Here is a 27,384-nt window from a genome sequence, read left to right as displayed (position 1 = left end):
AAGGGAAATGTGCAATGAGAACACGTTTTTAGGAGACCAGGCCCATTCATCTATCCGCAGGCACCAGGCTGAGCAAGCCACAAGAGGGAGCGCAAACACTGTTGGAAAATGTAAAGAAACCGGAGGAAAAAGGGACAGGGACAGGCAGCGTTTGATGCCAAGTCTGTTGCTAATAACGGGCATTCTAATTTGTACTAAAAATCTATTTAATTTCCTCGTTAGCTTTAATGCATGACAAGTTTTTCTTCAATACTAATCTGATAAAAACAGAGCGAGAAAAAAGAATTCATAATATTCAACTTGAGCTGGATAAATGGAATGCAGAGACAGGTCAGAGCAGCAGGCAAAGCAGCCTTGGGCGTCAGGCAAGTGGAACTAAAAGACTGCAGCACTTGCCTGCGGCAGAAAAAAAGGGAGATAAGCTGCGGCACTTCTCCCTTCTGTTTTTCATCCTGCTTTTGCTGCCATTGAGGGAGGGATGGGGGCACACGCAACTACCAGTCCAACTCAAAAGGGGCAGCTACTGCCACTCTTTAATAGCAGCAGGAACAGGCATCCCCACCCTCTGGGACTCCCCCAGCCTCACCTCCCCTTCTCCTCCTTTCCTTCATGAGAGACAAAAAATAACGCTCCTTAACCGTGGTGAAATAGATGGACAAAAAAATACCTGATAACAGACAGTTTCAAACTGAGATGTTTATATGTGGGTCAAATATGAGTTTGTAAAATCCTCCAACCTCATAGCCAGATTTTTCTCTTCTCTTACCTCTGGATGTTAGACAGTCAAATTTCGTTCTTGAGCTGAAGGTTGTTTATGTAAGCCAAGGATAAATGTGTTCTTAAAGGCTGTTCTTTCTGGGTGGTTTAGCACAGTATAGTTGTTTCATATCTATTTCACTTAGCTGTTGCAGTATTCCAGCAGGAAACAGCAGCAGGAGACTGATGTTATGCAAGGGACAGGAGCAAAAAGGATATGCTTGTGAATACTGATCTTCTGACTGATATAACCATTGTGATAAAAAAATAATGTCTTAGTAGTACAAGACTCAACTCTTCTGCATGAAGTTAGATACATTCTGCATCAATCTAGTTTCTTCTGGGAGCTGAAAAAGAAGAAAGGTCACAAGGCTGTAGGACGGATCTGTACCATACATCCCACAGTTTCCTGCCTCCATGGGATCCAGGGCAGCAGCAGCAGAAGCCCCAGCACTGGAAGATGGGTGGGCACAGCTTCACGATTCATGTCTGTCTCGAAACACAGGGGGGAACCTTCCCCCAGCATGGAAGTGGTGCTGAAATGTCTCCCAACAGAGTTCTGACATAATGGAAGGCAACAAGTCAACTGAGACTCCTGCATTTACAGGTTACAAATGGCATTCTAACTAAATCATCCTATGTATTTTTCCAGTAATGCATAAAATCAATGAAACATCATTAAGAGAAATTAATTGGCTCTGAGGCTATCATGGTACTCACCACACCTGTCATTTCCCTTTGCATGCAGGATCATGAAAGTTCTCACCAACTAGTCTATTTAATATCTTCATAAGTTATGTACCCTGTTCATCTCTTCCTATCCTTTTGCCCTTCACATTTTCTCCTTCTCCTCTTTCTTAGTCTGCATTTCTGTTACTTTATGAACAGCTAATTGTCCAAATGATAATGCTAACCATCTCCCATTCCCTGTAATGGGAGAGAAAGGTCTAGCATAAATCTCTGCATCTCCACTGTAATAAACGATTCAGCTGTGACAACTTCAGCATGGACCAAAGATAGACTTGAAATTTTTAAAAAACAAAACTGTGAATAACCTGGTGCTACTCAAAGACTGACTGTTACAATACTTACATTCTGTAAGGTGGGAATTTTGCAGTATACACATAAAATAGTTGTGCTTGAAAGATGAGCAAATAGGTCTGCAGCATTCTAACTTCACACAGCCACACTTGCAGGCCATAAGAACAAGGTATCTCAAATAGTTCACAAAAGTTATAATTTTAGGCCACTAATTCACACAGAGTAGCCAAGATAACAAATTTATTACAACTTTTAGTGTTTAGTTTTCATATATTGTTACATAATTGTTAGCGTGATAAATATTGTAGATGTAAATATTTTGCACATCAATTATTACAAAAAATCATACACTCTTTTTGATAATGATTCAAATTTTACCTTAATAAATCTGAACAGTGGATAGTTTCTCTTTACAAACCTTATACTTGTTTTTTTCAAAGGTCAGCTGAAATACAGAAATACTATTGTTTTCTCAGGACCTAGTGCTACCCTTCCTGCTGTATCCAACAAGCAATGATACCAAACCATCTGCCACTTGGTGGGAAAAAAATATTTCACTGAGAACAAAATGATGGAGATAAGGTTCATTTAATCACTCACTGAAGGTTCAATATACAGAAAACACTAAAATAGCAGAAGTTTTGTTACAAGGATGGAACCATGGAATGGTAATGTACATATTTCCCTGTTTGTAAATATAAATGTGCATAGATATGCAGTGATAACTGGCTGAAAATATAGTTCTTGACATTGTAATGAACATGTTTTAGTAAGGGCGGATCTTTGACATGGTAAAAACATTTGTCTATGCATTTGTAGCAAAACAAAAATTACGAATATGAAAGAAACAAAGACAAGCATTTATCATCTGTTTTCTCTCAGATTACATTATTTAATCTAGAAACCAGAGTGGATTCCAGATGCACTTTTAAATATGACACAGAGCCAGTTTACCAGTGCCAAAGCTCTAGAGGGGTGCACATACAACAAATTTGCCCCTTCAAAAGCACAGGCACACGCATGACAAGTCAGTCACTTGTTCTGAGTTGTGGTCACTCCCTGCCCTCAGGAACTAGCTGAATGCATCTAGATTTTGAAGTTTTATTCTTGACTGTAGGACCAGTGGCTACAGTGCCAACAGTTATTCAGAATGTTCCCTTTATAACTCTCAGAAGATTTGCCCCCGGGGGATGCAAGCAGTTTCTTAATTGCTTTTTTTCCTCAGCTTTCACAGAGGTGGAAAAGCTGCATTTTGCAGATCCACACTGCCCATTTAGCAGGGTGAGGCAGAGAAATTACACAGTTGCAGCAGATGTGGTAAAGACCTCACTGCCATAATTCAAAATTAGTTCTCCAATACTGACAGGAAACCATGTTCGGGGCACAATCCTATTGCCATTTTGTACCAGGAACACTTAGAAAGGTGAGGGTAGAAAAAAAAAAAATCTATCTGTTCTGTTCACTGAGCTCCAAGCAAGACAATCATTACTCACACTGCAACTTCGGCAAAAGTCACCCTGCTCTTCCCTAACTATTACTTGTGCTGAACCATTACAGGTTCAAAATTAATACCGGATGATGCTCACGGTCCATATGAAAAATGGATGCAAGATAAAAATCCATAAAGTGCAAATTGTAACAAAAACCCTCCAATTTTCCCTTTTCACTGACCTTTCTTCATTAGTGCTTTAATTTGCATGATCTTCTTCACTGTGTAACCCAGGGACTACCAGGTAGCACCAAAAGAATGGCTTGTTCTCTACAGATGGACAGCTTTCTGGAAGCTTCCCATAATTCCACTCATTCCCACCCCCCAATCTGCAAAGCACCAATTCAGGCCAACTAAAGTGCAGTCAACTTCACACCTTTATTCTTCCTTGTAACTTTATGCACTGGCAGTTCAGGGATCAATGGGATAACTGAAGCTCAAAGGAACCTCAGGAAATTTCTTGTCTGACTTGTTCCACTGCTTGGCAGTCCTTGGGGTGAAAAGGCTTTTTCTTACATCCCATCCAGTTCTCTCAGTTCAAATTCGTTGTCTGTGATCTTTCCACTGTAAGTCACCCTGAAGAACCTGGCTTCATCTTATTGAGAAACTCCCCATCTCTATTGGAAGGCTGCTGTTGGGTTCCCCTGAAGATGTTTCACCTCCAGACTGGTCAAGTGCAACTCCCTCAGCCTCGCCTCAGAGGCCAAGTACTACAATCCTTCGACAATCTTGGTAGGTGGTTCCACTGAACCCACCCATTTACAGATGCCTTTCTTGTACTGGGGTCCCAAAACTGGATGCAGTATCTAGATGTGGTCTTAAGAGGGCTGAGTTGAGGTCATAATCACTTCAGACTACTGACTCCAGTCCTGTCAGTACAGCCTGGGATGCTGGTACCCTCCTTTGCTACCAGGGTGCACTGCAGGCTTATACTCTACTCATTAAGCAACAGGACTCCACATCCTTTTCCCACAGAGCTTCACCCCAAGCAGCCAGGGCCTGACCTGCTGTGCTGCAGCATCATTCTTCCTTTCCAGGTGCAGGACTTTGCAGTTGTCCTTGCTGAATTTTATAACATTTCTGTCAGAGCATTTCTCCAGCCTGACTAAGTTCTGAAAGGCAATCCTACAATATGCTTTAAGAAAATTCAGAGTAAAGACATCCATCAACAATTTTGGAAGAGATTTCAGTTCTGTGACCAAAAATGAACTGCTTGCAGAGCTTCAGATGCAGAACCCCTTCAGTATTTCACAGCTTCAGAATGCAGTTTCCTTTGGCAGCCCACAGACACTGCTACTGAAACCGGTCTCCAATGTAAATAGTCTAGTGGCTGAAATCCACCTCATTGTCATGTCTTTTCAGTTCATCCCTATAGTGGCTTTACTTGGATGACATTTAGTTTTGTCTCATTGTGTTTACTGCTGTCATCTATTTGCTGAGTGTCATCACTGGTGATAATAAAAATGATAGAGGAAGAGCTGAAAGTCACTTTCTTCTTTGGCCTGTCCCCTGCTTTCTGAGACATAACTATTGGCCGTATTGGTTTGTCATTCCCTGTTGCTGGTGTTTCTTTCATGGTCCTCTGGAATCTCATCAGGCGAAAGCACAGGAGTTGCAAAAGGCATCGGCGAAACTGCAAGAGAGAATAAATAGAATGAAGTTACAACTCCATCAGCATTCACTATCATGTACGATCCAGTGAAGGGCACAATACAGTAAATGACTCAAAATAACAGATTTCTTCATATTTTCCACCTTGTTCTCAGTTAGTTGCAGTGCTGTAACAAACATGGTGGCTTTTTAGCAGCTACTTTTTTCTCTACACCAGAGCTGAATAGGATCACCAAGCCAGTAGAGGGCACTGAAATGCAATTTAATATTTTACCAGCCACAGAATCTACAATCCACAGAACTAGGCTTGAAAATGTGCTACAGGTATTGTTCCCACATTCAAAAATCACACATTTTATCTAGCAGGGAAAGAATAATCTCTGAAACACTTCCCAGGAGGATGCAGAGGGAAGGAACAAGGGGAGGAAGGGGATACAAAGTGATGTTTTCTACCTTTACCTTAAAATAACTCCAGGGTCTGGAATTGTATCAAAAGCATCGAACGTCACAGATGTAAAATCACATTTCAATGGTCGGTAACACAGAAGTAAAATGCATCCATTGAATACGGAAGGAACAGAAGCAGACTAGAAACTACCTGTGATACAGGAAGTCTGTTCTACCTTGTGACTAAATAATGCAAGGCATTCAGTGAAAGCTCACACGCATATATAGAATGATAATTCCAGTAGTAGAGCTGTTTTAATTGTCCAGTTATGGTCTCCCCTTCAACAAAACTAAGATCCAGGTATAGAGGTTAAAGGATGCACTCATTCAGTAGATCCATATCTGCACACTTTTAAAGCTCAAATATGATCCTTTGAGGAAATTCTCTAATTTTACAAGAAATAAGTGGGCAACCTCTTCTTTTAATAACCCATAACAAGACTTGCCTGGAACATGAGGACTTCATACAACCAACCAAAACACCAAACAAACCCAAAACAACAACAAAAAACCCACAAGTAAAAACAGTGGGGAGTGCCGGAAAACAACCGGAAAACAACCCATCTTTTTTCTGAAAAGGGAGTAGGATACCTTTTTTCAACAGCCTTCCATTTAGCTGTGTTAAGGATTATTCTGTATTATCCTGCATGGCCAGTGACTCTGCTTGCCCAGCTATTATGCAAGAAGCTCTCCAACATGCCAGTTTGGAATAAGGTTTAGTTATAGAAAATTAATCCTACTCTGACACGGGGGAGGCCATAGGTCCCATTGGGAAGGGGACCTAGCCAATTACAAGATGACAGAGAGAGTTAAACTGGCACATGAAAATGGTCGTGTGGAGGCCTTGAAGACCTCAGAGAAAGTGTTCTACCTCTGAGTAGCAATGAAGTGAGAGAGTGTAAGCATTTTAGAACAGGTCAGATAAAGGAAGGATATTACAGAGAACTGGGTTTAGTTATTTAGTTATTTTGCCCTTCTGAGGGCAAAATAACACAAAAAATAAGCAAAAAATATCATCATTTTGGTCCTAATCTGGAATTAGAGGCGAGTGAGAAACACTTCAGAACACATCTCCAATAAGCGTGTTCAGATGATTGATTCTTATCCTGGCTATGTCTTTACTGGCATTGTGCCTGGTACCAATTTGATTTGCTTCTGGGTATCGGAACCTACAAACTGTTTTTCAGATAAACTAGATTCTGACATCTAGGTACAGAATCAGTGTATTAAAGAAAACACCGTGTTGAAAAACGGTCTTTTTGAACACGACTGTTGTGAGCTCTCCATATCCAGGCCAGCTCTGGTATTGTGCAGCTGTGTAACCATGGATCAGTCTGCTGTGAAATGATCTGTTGGGGAAGAACTGAAAGATGCCACATTGAGGGCCTCCTGCCTTTACTCAGAAAAGCATTTAAACTCACTCTTAACCTGGTCCTGACCTGAGCTGCACAGTAGCTTTTGCTTGGCTGCCCACCTGGCTGGTTGGACCCACTGACTTTGTCGCCTCATCCCTACAGACTGCTGGCTGGCCCAGGTTGCTGGCTGGCAAACGCAAACCAATGTAGGAAATCACAGAAAATTCCAATCTCTATAATGAACTAACAGATAAGGAAAACTCAGGAAAATCCTTCTAGCAATAATTCATAAGTTTTTACCCTTTGCCAAGTGATACCAAACTCCAGGTATCTTTAACTCTATGGTCTCAGAAGTTTACAATGTGCATGTTACACTAGTTAGTGTTAGTATTAATACACCAAGTTATTGTTGAAACACTGACCAAGTTAGTGTCCTTGGTTATGGTAAAGTTTGTTAATGTCTAAATAAATTCACCGACACCACTTAGCTGCAATCAGCGGTTATCTTCACAGTTACAATGATTTACAGAACGATGTATGGTTTTCTAGTTTCCATCTATTTGGCATGCCTCTGATAACTCCAAATACTTCCATGCTCTCTTTACTCTGTAAAGCACTGAAATGAGCTAGTTACCACCATTAACTCAGCAGTCTACTTTTTGTAATGAAGACTACAGAAGCAGACAAAAATAAAAACTTTCTTCACATAGATAAGTATGTCTTCTTAACATAATTTGTCTCCAAAAAACATTTAACTGTCATCCACATGAGATTCTGGCTTTGAGTACTGTGAAGGTCTGGTGTAGTATTTGAAATACTATGCTGAGTTGTTCAGTCCTCATGTTGCCACAATGTAAAAGTCAGAGGCAAGTTTTTTCTTCCTAAAAACACAGACAACGGATATTCTGAATTTTCTCTGATGGAGTTCTGCTGTGGTATGGGAGCAATTCATATGAGCTCTTCTAGTTGTAATCCATTTCATGGGTAAACTGTCAAAACTAGACACTTAAATTCTGACACTCTTTCCCATCTCTTCCATGGGAGTTTAATGTCTCAATTCACATATGAGCAAACCCAATTTCTAATCTGGTGGTACTTTAAGCATCATCAGGTATTTTAATTCTACTAGACTGTCACCTTTTATCCTAGCTGTTCAATTTTTTGAAAAATTTAAGCTTTTCAGATTAAAGTATATCAGATCTAAGCTCCACAACTATGATATTGGCTACTTATCATTCAAAAAAGAAAATCTTTAATTTACCTACCTTTCTACTCATGAAGATATAGATGACTGGATTATAAGCAGTGCTTGACTTGGCAAAGAAAGATGGGATGATAGCTACAGTTGGAGTTACAAGGTTGCTATATCCGTATGTTATCAGGAGGGAGACCACTGCATAGGGCATCCAACAAATAAGGAACGTGGAGATCATCAAGAAACACATTTTAGCCACTTTCTTTTCATATTTTAGAAGTTTGATCACTTGAACACTCTGGAAATCTTCTACACTGCGAAGCTGTAGAAGAAAAAGATAAAATGGTAAGGTAAAATAGCTCTATGTTTTACTGGAAACTGAATAGTTCTACATTTATTTATAAGAAACTCATTCACTAATTTAGTTTTAGGCACAGACACTATACACCTTATCTTGTGAACCACAATTCTTCTGGAAGTTTACATCATGTTTCCCAGACTTACTATTAAGTGTAAAAATACAATCTGAGGAAAAATAGAATAGCAAATCTACTAGAAAACAATAAATCCAGTGATGTAACAAAACACGCTGCAGTTATCATTGCAAGTATTTTAGAAAAATAACTTGCCCTCATCCACTGGCATTAGCCAGTTCAGTTTATATTTAGTGGTCCTTTAGTGTCTGACTAGTTAGACAATGCTATAAATCTGTGTCATCAGAAGTCTTTAGAGAAAAGAAAATTTCATAAAAGATTTCCCTGTACTGCTCTACCACTTTGTTACCCTAAAATTATGAAATTGCTAAAGCAAAATACGAGGCAGCAGATTACCAGAACTATCTGAGTGAGTCATAAAATGAGGAAAAGATGGGATATGTATGTGAGCATTTTCCATAAGTTATCAGTGGTGCCAATATTGTTGACCACAAACCAGAGTGGGTCCTGGCTAATTACCACAGAATATTAATCAATAACACTTTCTGATACTAAGGATCTGGACTGAATTAAAAGGGGTTGCCTTAACATGGAAAACTGTTTTAACAGGGCTTCATCTCCACTTGGAAGAGTTTCACAGGGTTATCTTCTCAAGAGTGATGAGGAGGAGAGAGAATTAATGAATCAGAAGAACTGCAAACAGAGTTTACTTTTTCCCTGTTTTCAAGTGAGGATCTGATATGGATTAGTGAGCATAAGCAGTTCCCTAACCTTCCCTCCAGTAAAACTACACAACAAATAGACCTTGATAGGTCTAAGTTGGTTCTCCTCCAATCCTACATCCTTTTTAGTGGTGCCTGGTATAGATGAACATAGATTAAACATTCAGAAGTTTGAATAGGAAGTGAAAGTGCAAATTTGGCTCAGATCCTAGCTTAATATACAGCTTTAAATTTTTTTCAGTGAAAATATTACATTAAGAGAAATCTTACTTGTACTAACTTACCATTCTTACTGCATATAGAATATGGCCATAGCAATAGGCCATGATGCCAACAGGCACTACTAGACAGCCAAGGAAAAAAAGGAGTACAAAGGAGGTATCATTTGGGTCTTTTGACTTCCAGTCCACTGAGCAACCTAGTCCATGAATTTCCAGTGTGTATCTGTTCCAGCCCAAAAGGGGTGCTCCAGTCCAGGCTAATGAGTACAGCCAGATGTATGTGATAGCCCGCCAAGACCAAGAGAAGTCAATCACTTTTGCATGGACTACTCGAATGTAGCGTTCATAGGCAAGAACAGTGAGAGTCATAATTGAAACAATTCCTGTAAAAAAATAAAGAAAATCAATTAAATAGTTCACAAATATTGCAAATGATAGATGTTTCCTTTGCTAGCAGTTTAACCCAAAATTAGCTAGCTCATATTACAAATCTAGCACCAATAAGATTTTTGGGAGACACCCCATTACTCACTAACCACTAGGTCAAACAGCATCACCAACTTCAAAACTACTCAGAGTAGGAAGCTGATATCTGATCCTGATGTCCAATGGCCAAGAAGAAGGATAAGAAAAAAGAGACCAAGCTAATACTTCTTCTTAAACATTACTTAAGTGAGATTTCATGGTCCAAGGTTTGGGGTTTTTTCTGCTGGCAATTGTTGTAGGATTTGCTGTTCTTGTGCACTTCTTTGGGGCTTGTGGTTTCTATTTTTGCTGGTTTTGGAGGGCTTTTTTCATTGTTGTCTTGGGTTTTTAAAAGAAATAGCTACCATATAAAATTGAGGTAATCAGCAATAACAAAATCTGTTAAAAACAGTGAATTCAGAACTCAGAAAGAAATCAAAGAAAGCCTTCAACAACTGAAAGCATAGATGTACACCTTTTTAATCACAGAATATTCTGAGTTAGAAGGGACCCATAAGGATCATCGAGTCAAACTCTTAAAGTGAATAGCCCATAGGGATTGAACCCATGAACTTGGTGTTTTTAGCACCATGCTCCAACAACTGAGCTAATCTCAGGGTCACAATGTGAACAAGATGACTAGAAGAATTCTAACTTATTTCAAGATATCCTAGAAGTCTTTGCATTCCAAAAAACAATCAGGAAAGCAAAGTGTTATGTTGCTGAAGGTGTCACAGCTGAAAGCCATTTGGTTATTTTGAGTGTCCTTTCCTATCTTGCCACTTTCATAAAAGTATCAGTCTCCATTTATTTATCCACCCTCTTCCTTTTCTGTCCAATTCAAACAATTGTTAACATGCTACAACAGAAATCACATTCATATTTGCCATAACGTGCATGTATACAGCTGTAAGAAGGCTAACTGTGCAGATTTCACTACCAAAGAGAGAATAACCATAACTTAGCAGAAACCTTCAAAGGATATCACAAATACCTGATCTCACTTTGAAAAAAAGGATAAGCATTAATTGAAGACAAATTAACAGTAGCACAAAAGGACCAGGGACGTGGATTCTGGAAGGCAACCAAGAGTAACAAAATCTAGAGCAACATAGCCTCTATGTCAAGGTATTTAACAGCAAAACCAGTGCATTATTAACCAAGTATCTCACAGTAGGATATGCTCCAAAATCTCTAAGAAAGTTACTTAATCCTGCAAGTATTAAAGGACTCCTTTTTAAAAGTGATGAGTTTAGCAACCTTTCTTGATTAACACAAAGGATTTTCCACTCTGAAATAAGTAGTGCCACATTCTTGTCATAGATCTCTTCAAAATTATTTTTAATATGTACTTTTTTGCTAATTGTCCTTAAATCTTCATCTCAAAAAGTCACTATTGTTGGCCATGAAGTAACCTTTCACAGTTTTTACAGCTTTTTCTTGTACAAATTATTGCTGTAGAATTTTATTTTCATGGCTTGAATTGGACTAGTAAATGTTGACTAGACAGTTTCCAAAAGACTTAAGGTTTGATTTGGTTTGTGTTCTTTTTTAAATGAAATTGAAAAGTAGTCTTTCATGACCTTTTGTGGGACCTAACATGCTGAAAATATACTGAAGAATGTGGAACTAAGCAAAATACTAGCAGCCATTAGAAAATAACCACAGGATTTTATAGTTACTATTCTACACTTATACTGGTTCAGTAAATGCTTTATACAATCAAACGCAGTTTACTTTCTAAACACAAGATAAAGCAAGAAGTTCCCCTCCTATTTCTCTTGCCCAAAGATTAGGAATTAGGAAATTTTACCTAACAGTTATGAAAATCATCCACAGACACGTTTATGGAGGAAAATTCACATCACTCAACTATAGGCTCCCAGTTTGCTTACATAGCGTACTGAGGCTTCACGTCTGTGACCAGTGGAGAGGAAGCACAGCTCCTCAGAATGATGAGTCAGAATTCCAAAATTAACCTCTTGCTCTTTACCATCTTCCTTCTCCCTACAATTGCACTCAATGCCCCTGTGTACTTCTAATATTTCCCCATCCATTTTTATACAAGCACTGAATTCTAGCCATGACAAAGTAATTAAAAGCACACACACTTGGCTGAAAGTACAGGTGTTCAGAAGCAATAATTTACTCAGTCCTTGACATTCTCAGGGAAGGCACTAGATGCTGAATATCTCTAAAAATCAGTAAGTGCACACAGATCTTTGAACAGCTTTATATCAAGCCCCTTTTTAGTCTGAAACCACTGCTCTTTAAAGGCATAATTGAATTTTCCTCCCTGAACTGTAAACAGGACCTTGGAAAGCCTGTTGGACAGTATGCATCAAAATGCAAATCCCTGTTCTGTTGGTATTCAAGAAGCGTCTGCTAGAACGCAGACATGAGGCAAGAAATGCAGGTCACGACATACTACAGTAAATTCCTCTTTGATGTAGGTTCTCTGCTGTAAAAAGGTCATAGCAGTAAGAGTAGAGGTTGAAGTAGTTAATCATATAAATAGAAATTGGAAACAAAATATCTTTAGAGGATGAGAAAAAATGTAGGGAATTTCATTCAAAAAAAAAAGCTCCTTGTGTGCTGTAGAGCCATGACTGCCTTTTTAACTGTGGTAGATGACATGCAGAAATAGCTGTAAGAACAGGAATACCGACATCTGCCCCAAGGAGATGACTTTTAAAACACGTATTAGAAAGACAAAAGTCCATAACTAGGAGGAAACACACTTTGATTCTGGTGGAGAGTGCTGTAGATAATGATGTTTAAGAGTTATTTGGGTTTTCTTGTTCTTGTTACTTCTACAGGGGGCTATAAAACAAATGAATTCTTAAGAAAATAAAATTTCAGCGTTCAACAGGTAGACTAGATCTTGTGAGTGTGCATCGCACCTAAGTAAATATGTTTTTAAATGGCCAGGGGACTTTTTCTAGGAAGCAAAGAAAATCCCGAGGAGATTCTGACTGATGAAAAGAGGAAAATTCTCCGTAATGAAAAGAGCAAGCCATTGAAATAATCTCCCCAGGGAAGTGGTGCATTCTCTGCCACTGGACACTTCTAAAATTTAGCTGGACAGGGTACTGGGCCATTCTGTTTAGACCGTGCTTTTGTCAGGAATGGTTGAACCAGATGATCCTTGAGGTCCCTTCCAACCTGGTATTCTATGATTCTATGAATATCTTTATTAGTGTACTGTATGATTTGACATCTTTTTTTTCAAAAAGAAACAAAGCTTGCAAAAATCTGTAAAAGATAAAACTGACTTTGACCTTACTGTGTAAAGTCTGTGCAATTTAAAGATTATTACCAAAAGTTATTTAAACCCTAAAAATAAAAGCAGCTGCACAGCTCTCAGTTATACCACAAACTGGGGAGCTCCTATATTTATTACAACAATGATTGTAATTCTTGACAGCAGTTTTCCAGCTTGTAAAAAAAATCATTAAAAACTGTCAAAATTTCTTAGCAGCTTTTGTTCCACTAAAAGTGAGTGGATAATAAGGCCCAGTTTCATACACAATGGCAGGGGAGGTTTCTGTTTTTTAATAGGATTTTAATACAGGCAAAGGCAAGACTAGAATAGAAAATAATTTGAATTCCCCCTCATCATGCATCTTCTGCACTATGTGTCAATATGCAACCAAAGCCCATTTGATATTTTGAACCAAACCAAAACTTGGAGAAAGAAGCAGCACAGATGAGTTCATGTAGCCAGAATAGCCTCATGGATAGACCATAAAAGCATTAACTGACTGTTGGATCTGTGAATGATCTGCAGCAATGCCTGAATATCATGTATGTTGAGTTTGGGAATTTGGGCTATTCTCTGCGTGCACTTCGCGTCAATAAATTCTATTCTGAAGCTGCAAAATGCCCAAGGTACGGCTCTAAGTAGCAAGAGCTAGAATATGCCTGTCACCTCCACATGTAAGTGATATGAACCAGTAACACTCACAGAGGCATAAATTTTGAAAAAGTCTGTTCAAACTCAATGTGCCACAGTCAGTGGGCAACATGCATGTTGGCACTCTGCAGGTTTTTCTCTATATGCTAATAGCACCATCAGATTCCAACCAAGCTTCTGTATAATCAAAAAAAGAAATTATATATATATATATATTTAATCAGTTACTTGTATCTTATTTGGGAAATTACCTGTACCTCTGCTGCAATGATCGCAAAGATGAAAAATTTCTTCTCAAATGAGGAAATTACAATTGAATGAGAAGTGAGGAAGGGTGAATTTAAATATTTTGGGAGGTGAATTTAATGCAATTGGAGACTAGCTCTGATGTTAAGGGATGGTTTCAAGCACATTTATGATATATTCAACATCCTAGACAGTACTGCTGGAACTTTATAACTCTTAGTTATGATTAACAAGTGAAAGAGTTTCAGTTCCTTTCAAGATTATTTTAACTTAGTTACTTGTTTCCCCATGGTAATCTAGGATTCTATTAAATCTGCTCTTTTAACCTATTAATGACAATAACAAGACATCCAACAAACACAACATCTAAAGATGCAGCTATGGAATAATTGTTAAACCTACAAATAAAGTCTCAGCTTTCATGAAGTAAACCAGAGCTTCCCACAAGACCTATCTAGATGCACAGTTCAGAAAGAAGTTGTTCATTTTGAAGTCACCCACAAATGGATTCAAGAGCTCATTTCTTAAAGGACCTGCTTCTAAAAATTTCCTACCCCTAGCAGACTTACTTGCAGGGGTCTAGAAATCAGTCTTTAATCGGATTTTTCATCTTTAAAGAAAATAGTTTCTGAATCAGTAATAGCTATCAGATAAGCTTACAACATACATGTTTATCAGTCTACCCTTGAAGCCAAAGCTGCTTTATCAAACTAATTTCTACTTTTTTCTAATTTTCTTTTAAAGTTAATCCCCTAGATTGATGTGCTCTGTTCTACCATATAACTAAAAGAAATGTAAGAGTGGTTTCAGGTAGACAGCTAAAGCTTGAAACAAATACAAAAAAATTCATCTTTGCATCATAGTTTCATTAGATGTAGTGCACATTTTCTTGTTGTCCCAAATTTTCCCATTGAATGTAAATGAAGCTATAGAGAAGGCTGAATATAATGTTTCACTGCAAAGAGTTCATGAGTGAATCCTGAAGCCTTCATTCAAGTAAAATTCTTATTAAACATCAGTGGAGCCTCTGTACATAAGAACTTCATCCATTATCAATTTTGGATTTTTCCCAATGTTTATGTCAAGAAAGATGGAGAGAATTGTTAAATGACTGCAGTTATGGAGCTTAAATGCAGGACTGTGTACAAAGCAATCAAAAGCACTGGTCATCTGTGGTTTGGATAAATCTATTAAACCCATCAGATCCACCAAACGCATCATATTTCAAATGTACATCTTATTGAGATGAAGTTATCTGTGCTGGGCATTAAAAGATTCTTCGTTTTTTCAGTGTTTATTAAGCCTTCTTGGCATAACCTATATTTAAAAGCAACTAGGGATAACATACACCTGTAGACACCTTGATTTTCAAATTCTGTGCAAGTCTACATAAAGATGCTCATTTAGTTTGGACGACATTCATATTTTCATTAGAGGAAAAATGGTCTTATTTGCTATACCCTTCTTTTGTCTACTCATTGAACTTCTAGGCAAACTTGAGCACTAGTGGTACGTTATTAATTTCTCTACTTCCAGTCATAGTTGTATATTCAGATCAAAAATTGCAAAGAAACTTGAAAGCTTGCTTCTAGTGTAACAAAAAATAATAAATTCATAGCACTAACCTGAGTTAGCTAATTCAGGTTAAAACAGAAGTAAGCACAAGGTTTTGATTTGTATTAGCAACCGGAATTCCACACCACTGAGAAGTGCTGAAAACAACTTATTAAAAGTAGGGAAAAATATAACCTTCATGTTATGGATTTCATGGAGCAAAATACATTTTCCCCCCCCCCAGTATGGATTAATTCTTCAAATTGATTTCTCCATGTTGACTCCGGCTGTGATATCAAGCTTCAAAACAATCTTAGGAATTTAACACTAAAGAACAAGTTTAAGTGTACTTAAACTAGTCCTATGCTAAATAAAGCACAAAGGCTGACAAGCATGTACTTGGCAATGCTGTGGTAATTATTCCTAATATTCATGCTATAAAATTAAGCAATTTATGATATTCCATATCCTATGAGGTTGATGGTCTCTGATGCAGGGGAGGAGGGAGAAGGTGGTGGTTATGTGTTATCCTCAATATTATCTCATGATGAATTGTTGCATGCATCTGGTATCTAGCTTTATGCTGGCTAACTTAGACTTCAGGATCTCTTTCATATGTGACACTCTAGTATGGATCACCTTTTTGCAAGGCTAGGTTCTGGGTATTCCACATGATAAGCAGATGGAATATTCTTCAAGTATGTAACACACCTGGCCAGCCACAATTCCCCCACAGTGCCGACCTGATGCTTTTCAAGTCAAGCAGTAGGCTAAAACTCCCCAGTGTTTTATCTGATATGGCAGGAACCCTACACATAGTGTTACCTTGAGCACATACACACCAAAAAAATGCCATGTAAGTAGAATACTTGTCACTCTCTCAGAGATTCTCTAAAGGCTGTTTTCAGAGCCATTCCCATCCAATCTCTTACACACATAACCCTGTCTCATCCTCTATATTCCTCCATCTTTGGTTTTTGTTTTTTTCAGTTCTGCTGCCTATGAACATATTATTTCATATCACACATTTTGGTGGGAAAGGATGGAAATACATGGCATTAGCAAGTATAAACACATGGCAGTACCAAGTACAAGTAATGCTTTACTTTGCATGCTCAGAAATCAAATTGAAAGGCAAATCTATGACCATAAAGGTTTCAAGTCACAGCTACCATAAAAGTGGGAATACGGCCCATTCATTCAGAAATAATGAAACTTAAGCATCTAGTCCATATGTCGATTGGGATATCTGTCAGTACTCCTACATGCCACTTTCTGATACCAGCCAGTTCAATAAATTGGCATATTACCACCCCTGTGAAGCAACCATGAGTCTTTTGTTTCAAGACAATATAAGCTAAAGAGGAGTTCATCTTCCATCCTTTCTCTCCTCTACCCCATGCCCCCTCCAATACATTGAATCAGTTTGGGTCATCCGGCAAACGGCAGATAACGCTGCCCATTGTAACCACAGAACATAACAGCGTTACTTAAAGTCAAATTTGGCAGAGATTTCCCAAGAGCCCACAGGTGCAAGCAAGGCTTCTGGTGCTGTCCCCACAGAAATGCAGTGCTTTGCATAATGCCATATACCTGAGTAGCAGTTCTTACCTGCAAGAACCTTCCTTTTTTAGCCCACTACATACTCACATCATGCATGTTCTCACACTGCTTTCAGCTGTCTCATATACAATTATTGCATGTATATGGTTCCATTTTCCATGTATGATTCAGTTTCTGTGGTCTACTGCAGAAAAAAAGCACTGAATTTTACTTCCCTCCCTGTCCCCCTCCCCCATCTCCCCCTGGTAGCTTTTCCAGAACTTATTTAGATTTCATTCTGAGTGAGCTGCATATTTTAGTTTGATGAAATATATGCTGATTAAAAAAAAATGTTACAGAAAGCCACTATGATTATTGTTTGGATATTAGTCCCCTCTTAGCAAAAATATGCATTTCAAACTGATTTTTAGCTTTTATCTGAAACAAATTTTGTTATGCTTAAGGCTTCTTGAGGTAGTGGAGATCTATGTACTTTGATTCAAGGCTGAGGCCCAAGATTGTGAGGGTTGATTTACTCCACTAGCAAATCAGTCTTTCTAACTCTTTCTGAAAGACTTGGGTGCTCAGTGTTTCCAGATAATGCATGTCTGATATACAGATTTTCATCTCAGAAAATACTCCTGTCTATACGTGCCAGTTATAAACATAAACACTCACTGTAGGAACTGATGCTAGTTTTAGCTCTGATTTAAGCCTAGGCAATTACCCTAGCACAAATGGGGTCATTGCCATTTAAGCTGCAGTTAAATGTAGCAAAACTGAAGTGTCTTGTTTAAGCCATTAGCATGAAATTTCTACATTGCAACTCCTCCTCTTCTCCACTAGCCAGCCACTCTGAATCAGGGAGGAGTGATAACCCATCTCTTGTTGGCTGGATTTTTTTGAAAGAAAATTCTCATTTTTGCCACTTTCTATTGGTTTCCCACGAAAATTCTGCAGGTAGTGAAGATTTGATTATGTATCACATATGATAATTATTTCTTCTGTATTCTAGGTTTTTCCAGGAGTCATATTACTCCGGATACATCATTAATACTTCAAGCTACACAGTGCAGGTCTTCATGAAGAAGACTGCAACACACATCTGAGCTGCACTGCGTTGTCCCATAATATGTGTATATTCTGACTTTATAATCCTTAATTAGAACAAAAAATATTGCAGTGCCTTCAGAACTAAGTGTTAGTTTCAACAAGTTCTAACAACCACAACAGCTTTTCCCCTCTCCATGCAATATACAACTTATTTTCATGGTTTGCCATATTGCCCCACCACTCCCCCCAAACATGACTTGTAATTTGGACAGAGGTAGTATAAGATACATATTCCTGAATCTTTACAGAACAACTGCAGCATAACATGGCAAATAAGATGCAATTCTGAGACAGACCATGGCTTCTATCAAAAGACATATTATTTTCTCTATCAATTAATCCTTGACCTACATCCAAGTGCTGAATTACTATTTTGCATATCTAATCAGAAAGCCACTCTTCTGCAATCCATCCTCACCTTCTTCAGATTTCAAAAGCTAGACAGTAGCAGTCTGTCCATGGCAAGACAAGCTGCTATTGCACTCTGTAATTTTGTATTACAAAATATATAACCAATCTATTTGAATTCAGCAATTAGATGTTACAATATGTTTTCCGTGCCAGCTATGAATCACTTCTAATTTTTCAACCAATTTTAACATCTGCATTCAAATCTAGGTAGGTGAAAAATCACTTCTCATAGGCATAACAGACTTCAAGTATATTTTATATGCACCTGTCCGATAAAACTACAAGGAAATAAATCACCTCTTCTAGATTCAATCCTGCAAGTGATTTATTCACTTTAAAAAAAAAAAAAAAAGAAAAAAAAAATTGGTACAGCTGAAAGCATGCTGATTGAGTCTCCATCTATCCGTAACACAAGATCCTAAAACCATCTGCTGAGCAACCACAGAAAATGCTTTTAGTGAGATTAAATCAGTGCATACAACATACATTGGTAAATGCAGGAGGATGGCACAGGACATTGTTCTGTCACTGTGCAGAGAAAGCCTTAGATGAAGTAGCTAACAATTATATACAGAGAAATGTTTTTGCTTTGGTTTAAAATAGACTGTAACTGAAGGCAGGTACACAGGACGCTCTCTCATTTCAGTATTTTTCCAAGGCAGGGGGAGGGTAATGTGTAAGGGCTTGCCTTAAAACAAATAAATAAAAGAACCTCAGCTGTACACAGAGCAGCTCTTCAGAGGAAAATATATTCTGTAAAACTACTTACAATTTTTTGCATCCTCCAGTTCACATTATTGGAACGGAGTATACACCTGGATATCAACATTTACTTGATAGCTCATCAAGATCTACCTGCTATATACCAACAGCGACTTGTCCAGAAAGGACATAATACTTTTAATTAATTTGACATTAAAAGCTGGCAGTGTTTTTTTACCCTTACAGGAACAGCTTACAGTTAGGAAAGATAGAGGTCTCTAATCACACTTCAGAAACATTAGCCTTTCAATTACAAACAAGGTTTAACAATAAAAACCCCACCCCAGAGTACACCCTTACTGTGCAATCTTCCGTCAAGAGATTGCCTCAAATAAACGTGTTCCTCAAGACCACTCCTGTTATCAACCAGTTTTTTCACTCCTTTCTTCCTTTGCACAATTAAACTTACCAGACAGTGTTAGAACACCACTGCTGGCAGATGGCTTAGCTGCCATTACTTGCAGCTGAAGTGATTTATGCTTGAGAGGTATGTGAGTATGTTCCACACGATCAGACTACCTTACCTCAGGGACTATTCCTATGTACAGAAGGCATTAAAGCACACATCCACTGCCTGGGGGTGGGCAGGACACAAACTGCTCTCGCGCACATCAAATTCTGACAATCACAGTCATTTAAAAAAAAAAAACTTGTCAGTGAGAAGTCAGCAGATGCACACCAAGAAGTATCTCCTTCACAAATTATACCCAAATCCCTATGTTCTCGGTGATAGACAGCAAACCTCCCAGGTAGGAGTTGTATTACTAAATCAGATAAAGAGATTACACAGATCTCCAGTACTTACAGCGTGGTTGACTATGGACTAGGAAAAAGTTAAAAGCTTTTTACATAAGGAGAGGGTGGCAGATTCAGTGGGACCGGCATTAGAGTTGACTGCACAACTCCACAGAAAGGTGACCCTCACGGTATAAATACATCACTTAATTGAAGCAGCCATCGTATTACATCAGGATACATCACCTGTTACAAAAAAAGCCCTGGAACTCAGTATAACAAAATTAAGTGAGGATTACTGTCTAAAACAGACAACTACGTCATCAAAGCTTACACTAAGACTTGTCAGTTAATCATTTATGTCATTTTCCCCCACACTAGTATATGAGGTGATAAGAATGGCTTCATAATAGCAAGAAAAAAGCCCTTCTCATAGCCTAAACTGTATCTTGACTTCGGACTCTAATGAGTAAAGAAAATAGGGATTATTACTTATGTGACAATGATGGATGTTCAGTATTCAAAATGATCAGTTTTGCACTGTAGAAAGCAGATCTCTGCACATTCTAAAGGCTCAATGAAAACCTTTCAAGCCCCAGAAAAAGTAACCAGTATCACAAACATCCAGTTTTGAGCTGTACAATGCAACTAAAAAAGCAGATGTTACTATATGGGCTTGTCTCATGATAAAGTTATGATAATGCAGAACACAAAATCCAGCCATTTATTCCTAGACAGATAATCTGTAGTTCTGCTGCCATCTTCCCAGCTTTACAGTTTCAGACCATGAACATCTGCTTACAGTGGCTAACTTCTGGATCTCACATGCCTCCAACTGCCTGGTAAAATTTCCTTCTTACAAAGGAAATTTTCAGATTCTCCAATCCAAAATTATTAGGAGAACTGTAGAGAGGGCCCTTCTTGCTGCTGTAAGGAGGAAAAAAATTTGCTATTATTTTGTAACAAAGGTTTCTGAACGTACAGATGCTATCAGTTCCTTTTAAGCATAAATGACACCTATATATTTAATCATATTGATATCCTTAGGACAAACACTGAAGCACCTTGATCTTGGCTTTCAAAACAGTATGAGCCAAAATCTTGTAAAAACACCTGTGGAAATTTAGAAAAGCTGCATGAACATGATTTTCAAAGTTATTCCTGATTAACTGCAGTAATTAGAAAGAACCTCGTTTTTAAAATTTCTTGAGAATTAACTCAGAATTTAAAGTGAAAATATCTTTTTTTTTTTAAAGATTTAATAATTTGTCTCAAACTTGTTTACTGTCAGGAGAACCCCTAATTTATAGGTAAACATTACTTTCCCCACCACCATCACCTCAAGATAATAGGTGACTTGAGCTGTTATATACAGCAGAAGTATATTTCTAAACATAATATCTGGTTACGCTGAATGAAATCTTCAAAAAAGTATCTTCATCACCACCAGGAAAAATAAAAAACAACACCAAAAATTCCCCCCAAACCAAAAAACCAAACCACAAAAAAACAACAGACCCCAAACAACAACAAAACCCACTAAAGACAAACAAACCAAAAAGCCTGCAAATTACCACTCTTTTCATAGACACATTACAAAATGAAAATAGAAGCTGTGGTGGCAATAGTCCAGATGGCCAACACAGTGTGATGCTACCTGCAGGGCATCATTTTTTTTTCCTCATCATTCCTCCACATGCCCCTGCTCTCCTATGCAGGTAGGAAACCACTACCTTCAAAACCAGAAAAGAAAAATCTTTCTATTTCCAGATGAGAATATGAAAACAATACTATGTACAAAAGCAAGGGTTAAGATTAGACCAATTTATCAGGTTAGCATCCAATTATAATACCCAAGTTGAATATTTTCTATTCCTTTACATGGCAGCTGAAAAAAAGTAAATTCAGACATCATTCCTGAACACTGTCATGCATTTACTCCCCATTTCCATGTGAGCAACTACACACAAACACACACTTTTCTAATAATAATAATAAAAAAAAATCCCACTGAAACACGTTATGGAAGAGGAACATAACGTGACCAACCACAGGAAGATGTAATTTTGCAAACCGCTGATGCTAACTTGACTACTCTCTAGACAAGGCCCATGAATTCGTCTACATTTTTTTGGGAACAAATTTATTAAATAAAGGGGTGTAGGAAAGCATCAACACTGAATATATTTATAATAACAAATTATGTAGCACACCCCAAAATAAACAGAAATTAAAAATCACATGTGGTCAAACAATTTGCTTGTGAATTTATATACTTCATTGTTTCTATTTCTTCTATTTTGGAAGATGGTGCAAGATTATTACAGTCTAGCTTTTAACACTAGCCCTGCTATGTATCTTATTTTTTGAACATATATGCAAAATGACTTCATCAAAAATACTAAGTATAATACATAAGAGACAAGGATAGGAACAGAACTGTACTTTACATCTCCTGTGTAAGCTTAACGTTCAGCTGCCGGGCAGAATCTGGTTGGCAGACACTTGAGTTTCTCCAGTATTTGAACAGGCTGAGTGATGTAGGCAGACTTTCACTAGCAAGGTTGTCTACCACTTTCCCCCGTAACAATAGCTACACAAATGTCTGAGAGCTGTGCACTGCAGAAATCATCTGGTACCAAACCTTGCACAAATGGTTAATTACATCCTGCATCCACCGTAACTTCCAAGACGTAAGAATTTTGCTGCACTATGCAGAAGCAGTCAAATCAATCACGAGGAACGATGCACCTTCCTCTCAGTAGCCCATCAAAGGCAGACTACAGTGCCATGTGAAACAAAGGTGATGTATGCAGGAAAACTATAAAGCTTACTGAAGACTTTAATGTGCCTTATTATAGCAATTTTCAGTGCATACATGTTGCATAGGTGCACTGTGATCCATCTCTAATTTATGCACCTCTCCCAGAAAAATGTGTATCTGATAGGAGCTTTAGATTTAGTTCCTGATTAGCCAAACATTTGCTTTCACCATTAGAAACACAACCCTATTCTTTTGCAGCATTCTTTACTGGTAAAAACAAAGCCATATTCCTTTAAACAGACTGCATGTGCATAGCTGGACGGCAACCTACTCTTCCACAGACTTCTGCAAATGGTATGTATGGATTTCAGGAAGGAAAACAGTGAAGAGCTTACAGGTTTTGAAAATGAAAATAGTGTAAATATTCCTTCTGCAGAGCTAAAATTTCACGAGAATCAGTGGTTTCTCGAAGCCCAGCGGTGACATCGTTATTACTGAAAGATAGTACCCGAATTTCACACATGGATAAGGAAATTCAAGGCACGCTGCGTAGCTTTAGACAAACAAGTCCGGACACTGGGAAGGCTGCCGAGGAGCACTGCCAGCGGGCGCAGCCAGCTTTCCACCTGTTCCACCGAGGCGGGACGCTGCTGACTCTACACCCAGAGTCATACGTGCTATCCACAGACTGCAGCGCTTCCTCCTATGAATTACAACCGTTTATGCTCATGAAGTCTGCACGACACTCGGTCAACTCGAGACCCCTCCTAACAACGCTGCTGTCCTTTCCCCCAAAGTGTCCCGTCACAACGGCAAGGGCGGGAGGCCGAGAAACTGATTCTCGAAGAATTCACTTTTTGCTCGGGATCGTTTTCCTCTGCACTATCGATCTTCTCACCAAATCTCTGCCGCGCCCCAGCCCCGGCCACAGCCGCCCGCCGGTCCCCTGCTCTCCCAGCCAGGAGCAGGATCGCGCCAGCTCCCGCCCCGCAGGGCGGCTGCTGGAAGAAACTCCCCGGGACGGAGCTGCGATGGACGCGGCGTCTCCTGGGGAAGCAGGGCGGGAGGCGACGGTTTGGGGCTGTGGGAAGTGACGGGTGGGGGCAGGTGGGGAGAGGGACGGGGCGGTTGGAAACAGCTGCGGACAGTTGGGAAGCGGGGACGGGGCGCAGAAGCCCCGGTACACACAGACAAGGAGAGACCCAGCGGGACAGCGAGGAACAGGCGGCGACCGCGGTTCCATCACCCACCGAAGAGGCTGCTGCTGAAGCCGTCCCAGACGCAGCCGGCGGCGTCCCACACCCAGCGGCTCCTCAGGCAGGACATGAAGGTAAGGCTCACGCCGAAGACCGACACCAGCAGGTCGCTGAGGCTGATGTTGACGAGGAAGAGGTTGGTGGGCGTGCGGAGCCGCTTGAACTTGTAGTAGAGCACCAGGACCAGCAAGTTGTTGCACAAGCCCAGCATGCCGATGGTGGCGACCAGCAGCGCCAGCAGCTCGTAGGTGCCGGCGCTGAAGAGCGGCCGCTCGCCCGGCACCTCCTGCTCGGCCGCTGCGGGCTCCGGGCGGCTGGTGGAGCCCGTGCCGTTCCCCGAGGGCATGGCTGGCGGCTCACGGCCCGGCGGAACGAGGCTAAGCCTACCCTCCGGCTTCCAGCACCATCGCGGACCGCAGCTCCGGGCAGGAGGGGGAGTCCCCGCCCCCTCCACGCCCACGGAGGGCGCGCCCTCGGGTGGCTTCGCCCTCGCCTGCCCTGTATGGCTCGTTCTGTACCAATGCCTCGTCTCGTTCTCCCACCGAGGTGAGCAGGTTGGTCGTGATCGGGATGTGTGTCCTCTCCTCTTCCTTAAAAAACCTCTGTGCTCTTTGGCTCGTTACGGCTGCCATCAGCAGCGCTTCCCTCAGGGAAGCCGCGTTTAAGCAGACCTCTGTGCCCAGCTCCCGGAAGAGGTATTCAGGCTGCTTCTCCAGATGTTCTGCCAATGAAAATTCCTGTTATGGCAATAGTTTCTTCTCAGGGGCTCCCCTGCAGTGCTCACGGGTGACTCTAAGAGTTGCAAGCTTATGAAGTGACCAGCAGCATCACGGCCCTGGCAAACTTGGGGTGCAAATGAACACTTTTTTGTCAGCTGTGGAGCAAGTAAGATACCATAGTTTGCACCACGAAGTCACATGTTTTTATACCCTTGTCCCCAGTGTGTATTGTGTGAAAATAGTACAGGAAAGCCCAAGCTGAGTGTGTACAGCTCTAGTGGGTGTTGGTCTAGGTCTTGTCCTGTGGTAGGGTTGCCTTGCTGTCTCTAAACCCAGCCCATCCCTGAATGTATCACAATTATTTTTGCTTACCAGGGCTTTATGCCTAAAATGCCTTGCCAGACCAAGCATCACTCTTCCTCAGAGGAAGAGCTCTCTGTTGTTTGCTTTACTGGCTGACCAACATATGTGCTGATGTGTAACAGTCTTCACAAGGGTCCAAATAAAACTTTCGGTTTAGCCCTATTCTTAGTTTAGATGAGGAAAAAAAAAATCGTTGAATATATCGTCTATGAAAGTAGCAGAATTTTCATGAAAATTTGTCTGGGAAAAAAAATACCCATTTTGGGTTTTTTTTCCTCTCTTATATGCTCTTATTAAATGGTCTAGACTGAGCGTGTGATTCCTTGTGGACTGAGATTGAAAGCATGGGTAGCTGAGGTAGGTTTGATGTCTTTTAAAACACATATCTATATACAAATTATATGTTTGTCATGGCAATTTTATATGAAAAATTATACTGTAATACAAGGGTTAGGAATAAAGAAAGTCATAGGTCAGAAAAATAAAACAGTGATTAAAGTAACTGTTCTCATCAATGTTAACTTTATTTACAATCTATCTTTTTTATTCCCTTAAATATGATTTAGTCAGTAATTGAAATCTACTTTGAAAAGCTAGTTCAGTCTGTTTCTTTATCACTGGTCTTTGGGGGTTTTCTCATTACAAAGGCAGCAGGAGTTGCCTTTCTTAAATCAATTATATTTTTTTTCCTCATAAAAGCTATATTTATAGAACACATGAGCTTCCAAAATTTCCCATAATACAGTGCTTGAACGTTGGTTTTGGGGAAGGCATAATTTTGTCTTTCCTAACTTTCCTTGTCCCTGTGCATATCAGACTCTTCAAAAATACACAGTCAGCAGTTTGTTTAGGACTAGTCACTGCACGCTGCAAGTCTACCAATGACGTGGCTGGACCAAACTAACGCTACACCTCATTGAGAAGAAGACATCTCTATCTCCTGCCTTTAAAGGAAAATCTTAAATTGTCTATCTTTTTATCCCTGCAAAATGAAAGGAAAGAAAAGAAGAGCAGGGGAGAAATGTAATTTAGTCAGTAGTACTAATGCTATTGCTAATGTTATTCAAGTGGTCTTAAATACTTCATAAGCTTTCATATATTTCATGAGAAATTAGTTCCATTTGTCTTCCATGAAGTGTTACTACTCATATGAGGCACAACAAAAAGAAATGCTTTGTTATTGTATCATCAGGTGAAAGGCAAAGCTGGAAACAGAACCCTGACCCCTAGTTCTAGTCCAGCATCTGTTTTACCTAATCAGTCTAGAACCATTGCACCGATGGTTTTAATAATCTAATTAATTCTTTTCTAGCTTGTCATGCAATTAAAAAGCAGAAACACTTAAAAAAACCAGACATCTGCTTTGCAATGCTTCATGTTTGCACTATTTTGTATTTGGACCAGACCCTGCTCATCAAACATGCATGAATATTAATGGAAATGCTGCAAAAAGGATTTTACCTTTACTTTTACAGTTGCATAAAAGGATAAACCACAATGCAATACTTGCATTTCCGAAAGTGCGTGTGTGTGGCTTACTGGAAGTGTGTCAGCTCAAAATACTAAATATATATGTATCTGAGTTCATGGAAGTAAAAAAGTACAAGAAGCAGGAATACAAGGTCCCCAGTCCTGTACTATAAAAACTGCCTCTGAAACTCCCAAGGACTTTCTAGGTCACTTCTGCAACAGTACTTTTAACATATTATCTGTTATGCACAATTTACATGGAATGAAAAAATGCATTGGCTGTAAATTTTCATCTGGCCAACATATGCTTATATATGTGTAAAACAAACCTTAAAAGCCAGCTTGGAAGTAATAATCCAAAACTGGAGAGCTTGCAGATGTCTGGGACTTCCCTACTTTTGCTGTGTTTAGTAATTTGAAATGTTTCAGCACATCAGAGCATCGAGTGTCACTCACATGTTAGAGCTGAAGAATCTGTAGCAGAGTAAATAAAGTGTCAAAGTTACTGCTAATCTCTAAGCTTGTGTAGAAATACAAACCACAAACCATGACTCCCAGGTGTAACTGCACCATCAAAAATATCAGGGCTTTTGCAGTGCGTTTTTTAAGGCATTCAAGAGACCTATTTCATTTCATATTTGTTCATTGACTTATATACTGCTTTCATTCCTTTTCTCGAATCTATATCTTCTGTTAGCGTGCTTTTCAAATCACAGGCTCTTTCCTAACTTCCTGACAAGCAGATAGCGAGCAGAAAAGTCAAGCTTTTGTCCATACTAAATACATTTATTTTAGGA

The 27,384-nt window shown here is 39.4% G+C and overlaps 2 protein-coding genes across 6 annotated transcripts in view; one reads left to right on the top strand and one right to left on the bottom strand.

Annotated features, from left to right (window-relative positions):
- Window positions 1–2,366: 2,366 nt before the first annotated feature.
- Window positions 2,367–24,452, bottom strand: OPN3 (opsin 3). The gene is made up of 4 exons (XM_027750699.2): window positions 24,030–24,452; window positions 9,335–9,654; window positions 7,965–8,216; window positions 2,367–4,919 (listed from the first exon to the last, which is right to left on the bottom strand). The coding sequence occupies exons 1-4, from the start codon at window positions 24,379–24,381 to the stop codon at window positions 4,656–4,658; spliced, it is 1,188 nt and encodes a 395-aa protein (XP_027606500.1). The 5' UTR covers window positions 24,382–24,452; the 3' UTR covers window positions 2,367–4,655.
- WDR64 (WD repeat domain 64) overlaps window positions 23,937–27,384 on the top strand; it is a 68,886-nt gene continuing 65,438 nt past the window's right edge. For all 5 annotated transcript variants that reach the window (XM_039388700.1, XM_039388690.1, XM_039388694.1 and 2 more), the window contains exon 1: window positions 23,937–24,109. The gene's annotated coding sequence lies outside the window, so the exon portion shown is untranslated. The remainder of the gene's footprint in view (window positions 24,110–27,384) is intronic.

Source organism: Pipra filicauda, unplaced genomic scaffold, assembly GCF_003945595.2.
Source record: "Pipra filicauda isolate LSUMZ 115617 unplaced genomic scaffold, ASM394559v2 scaffold122_size2191957_pilon, whole genome shotgun sequence".
Taxonomy (NCBI): Eukaryota; Metazoa; Chordata; class Aves; order Passeriformes; family Pipridae; genus Pipra; species Pipra filicauda.
The sequence above is the reverse complement of the archived record's forward strand: the minus strand, read 5'-3'. Positions and strand labels throughout refer to the sequence as shown.

Bases quoted from the DNA above. Each gene is read 5' to 3' on its own strand.
- OPN3 (XM_027750699.2), bottom strand. From the start codon at position 24,381: ATGCCCTCGGGGAACGGCACGGGCTCCACCAGCCGCCCGGAGCCCGCA. The intron at 9,655-24,029 runs GTGGGTGATGGA...ATTTTTTTACAG, and splicing joins CTTCAGCAGCAGCCTCTTCG to GAATTGTTTCAATTATGACT. The intron at 8,217-9,334 runs GTAAGTTAGTAC...TTTCTTCTACAG, and splicing joins TTCTATATGCAGTAAGAATG to CTTCGCAGTGTAGAAGATTT.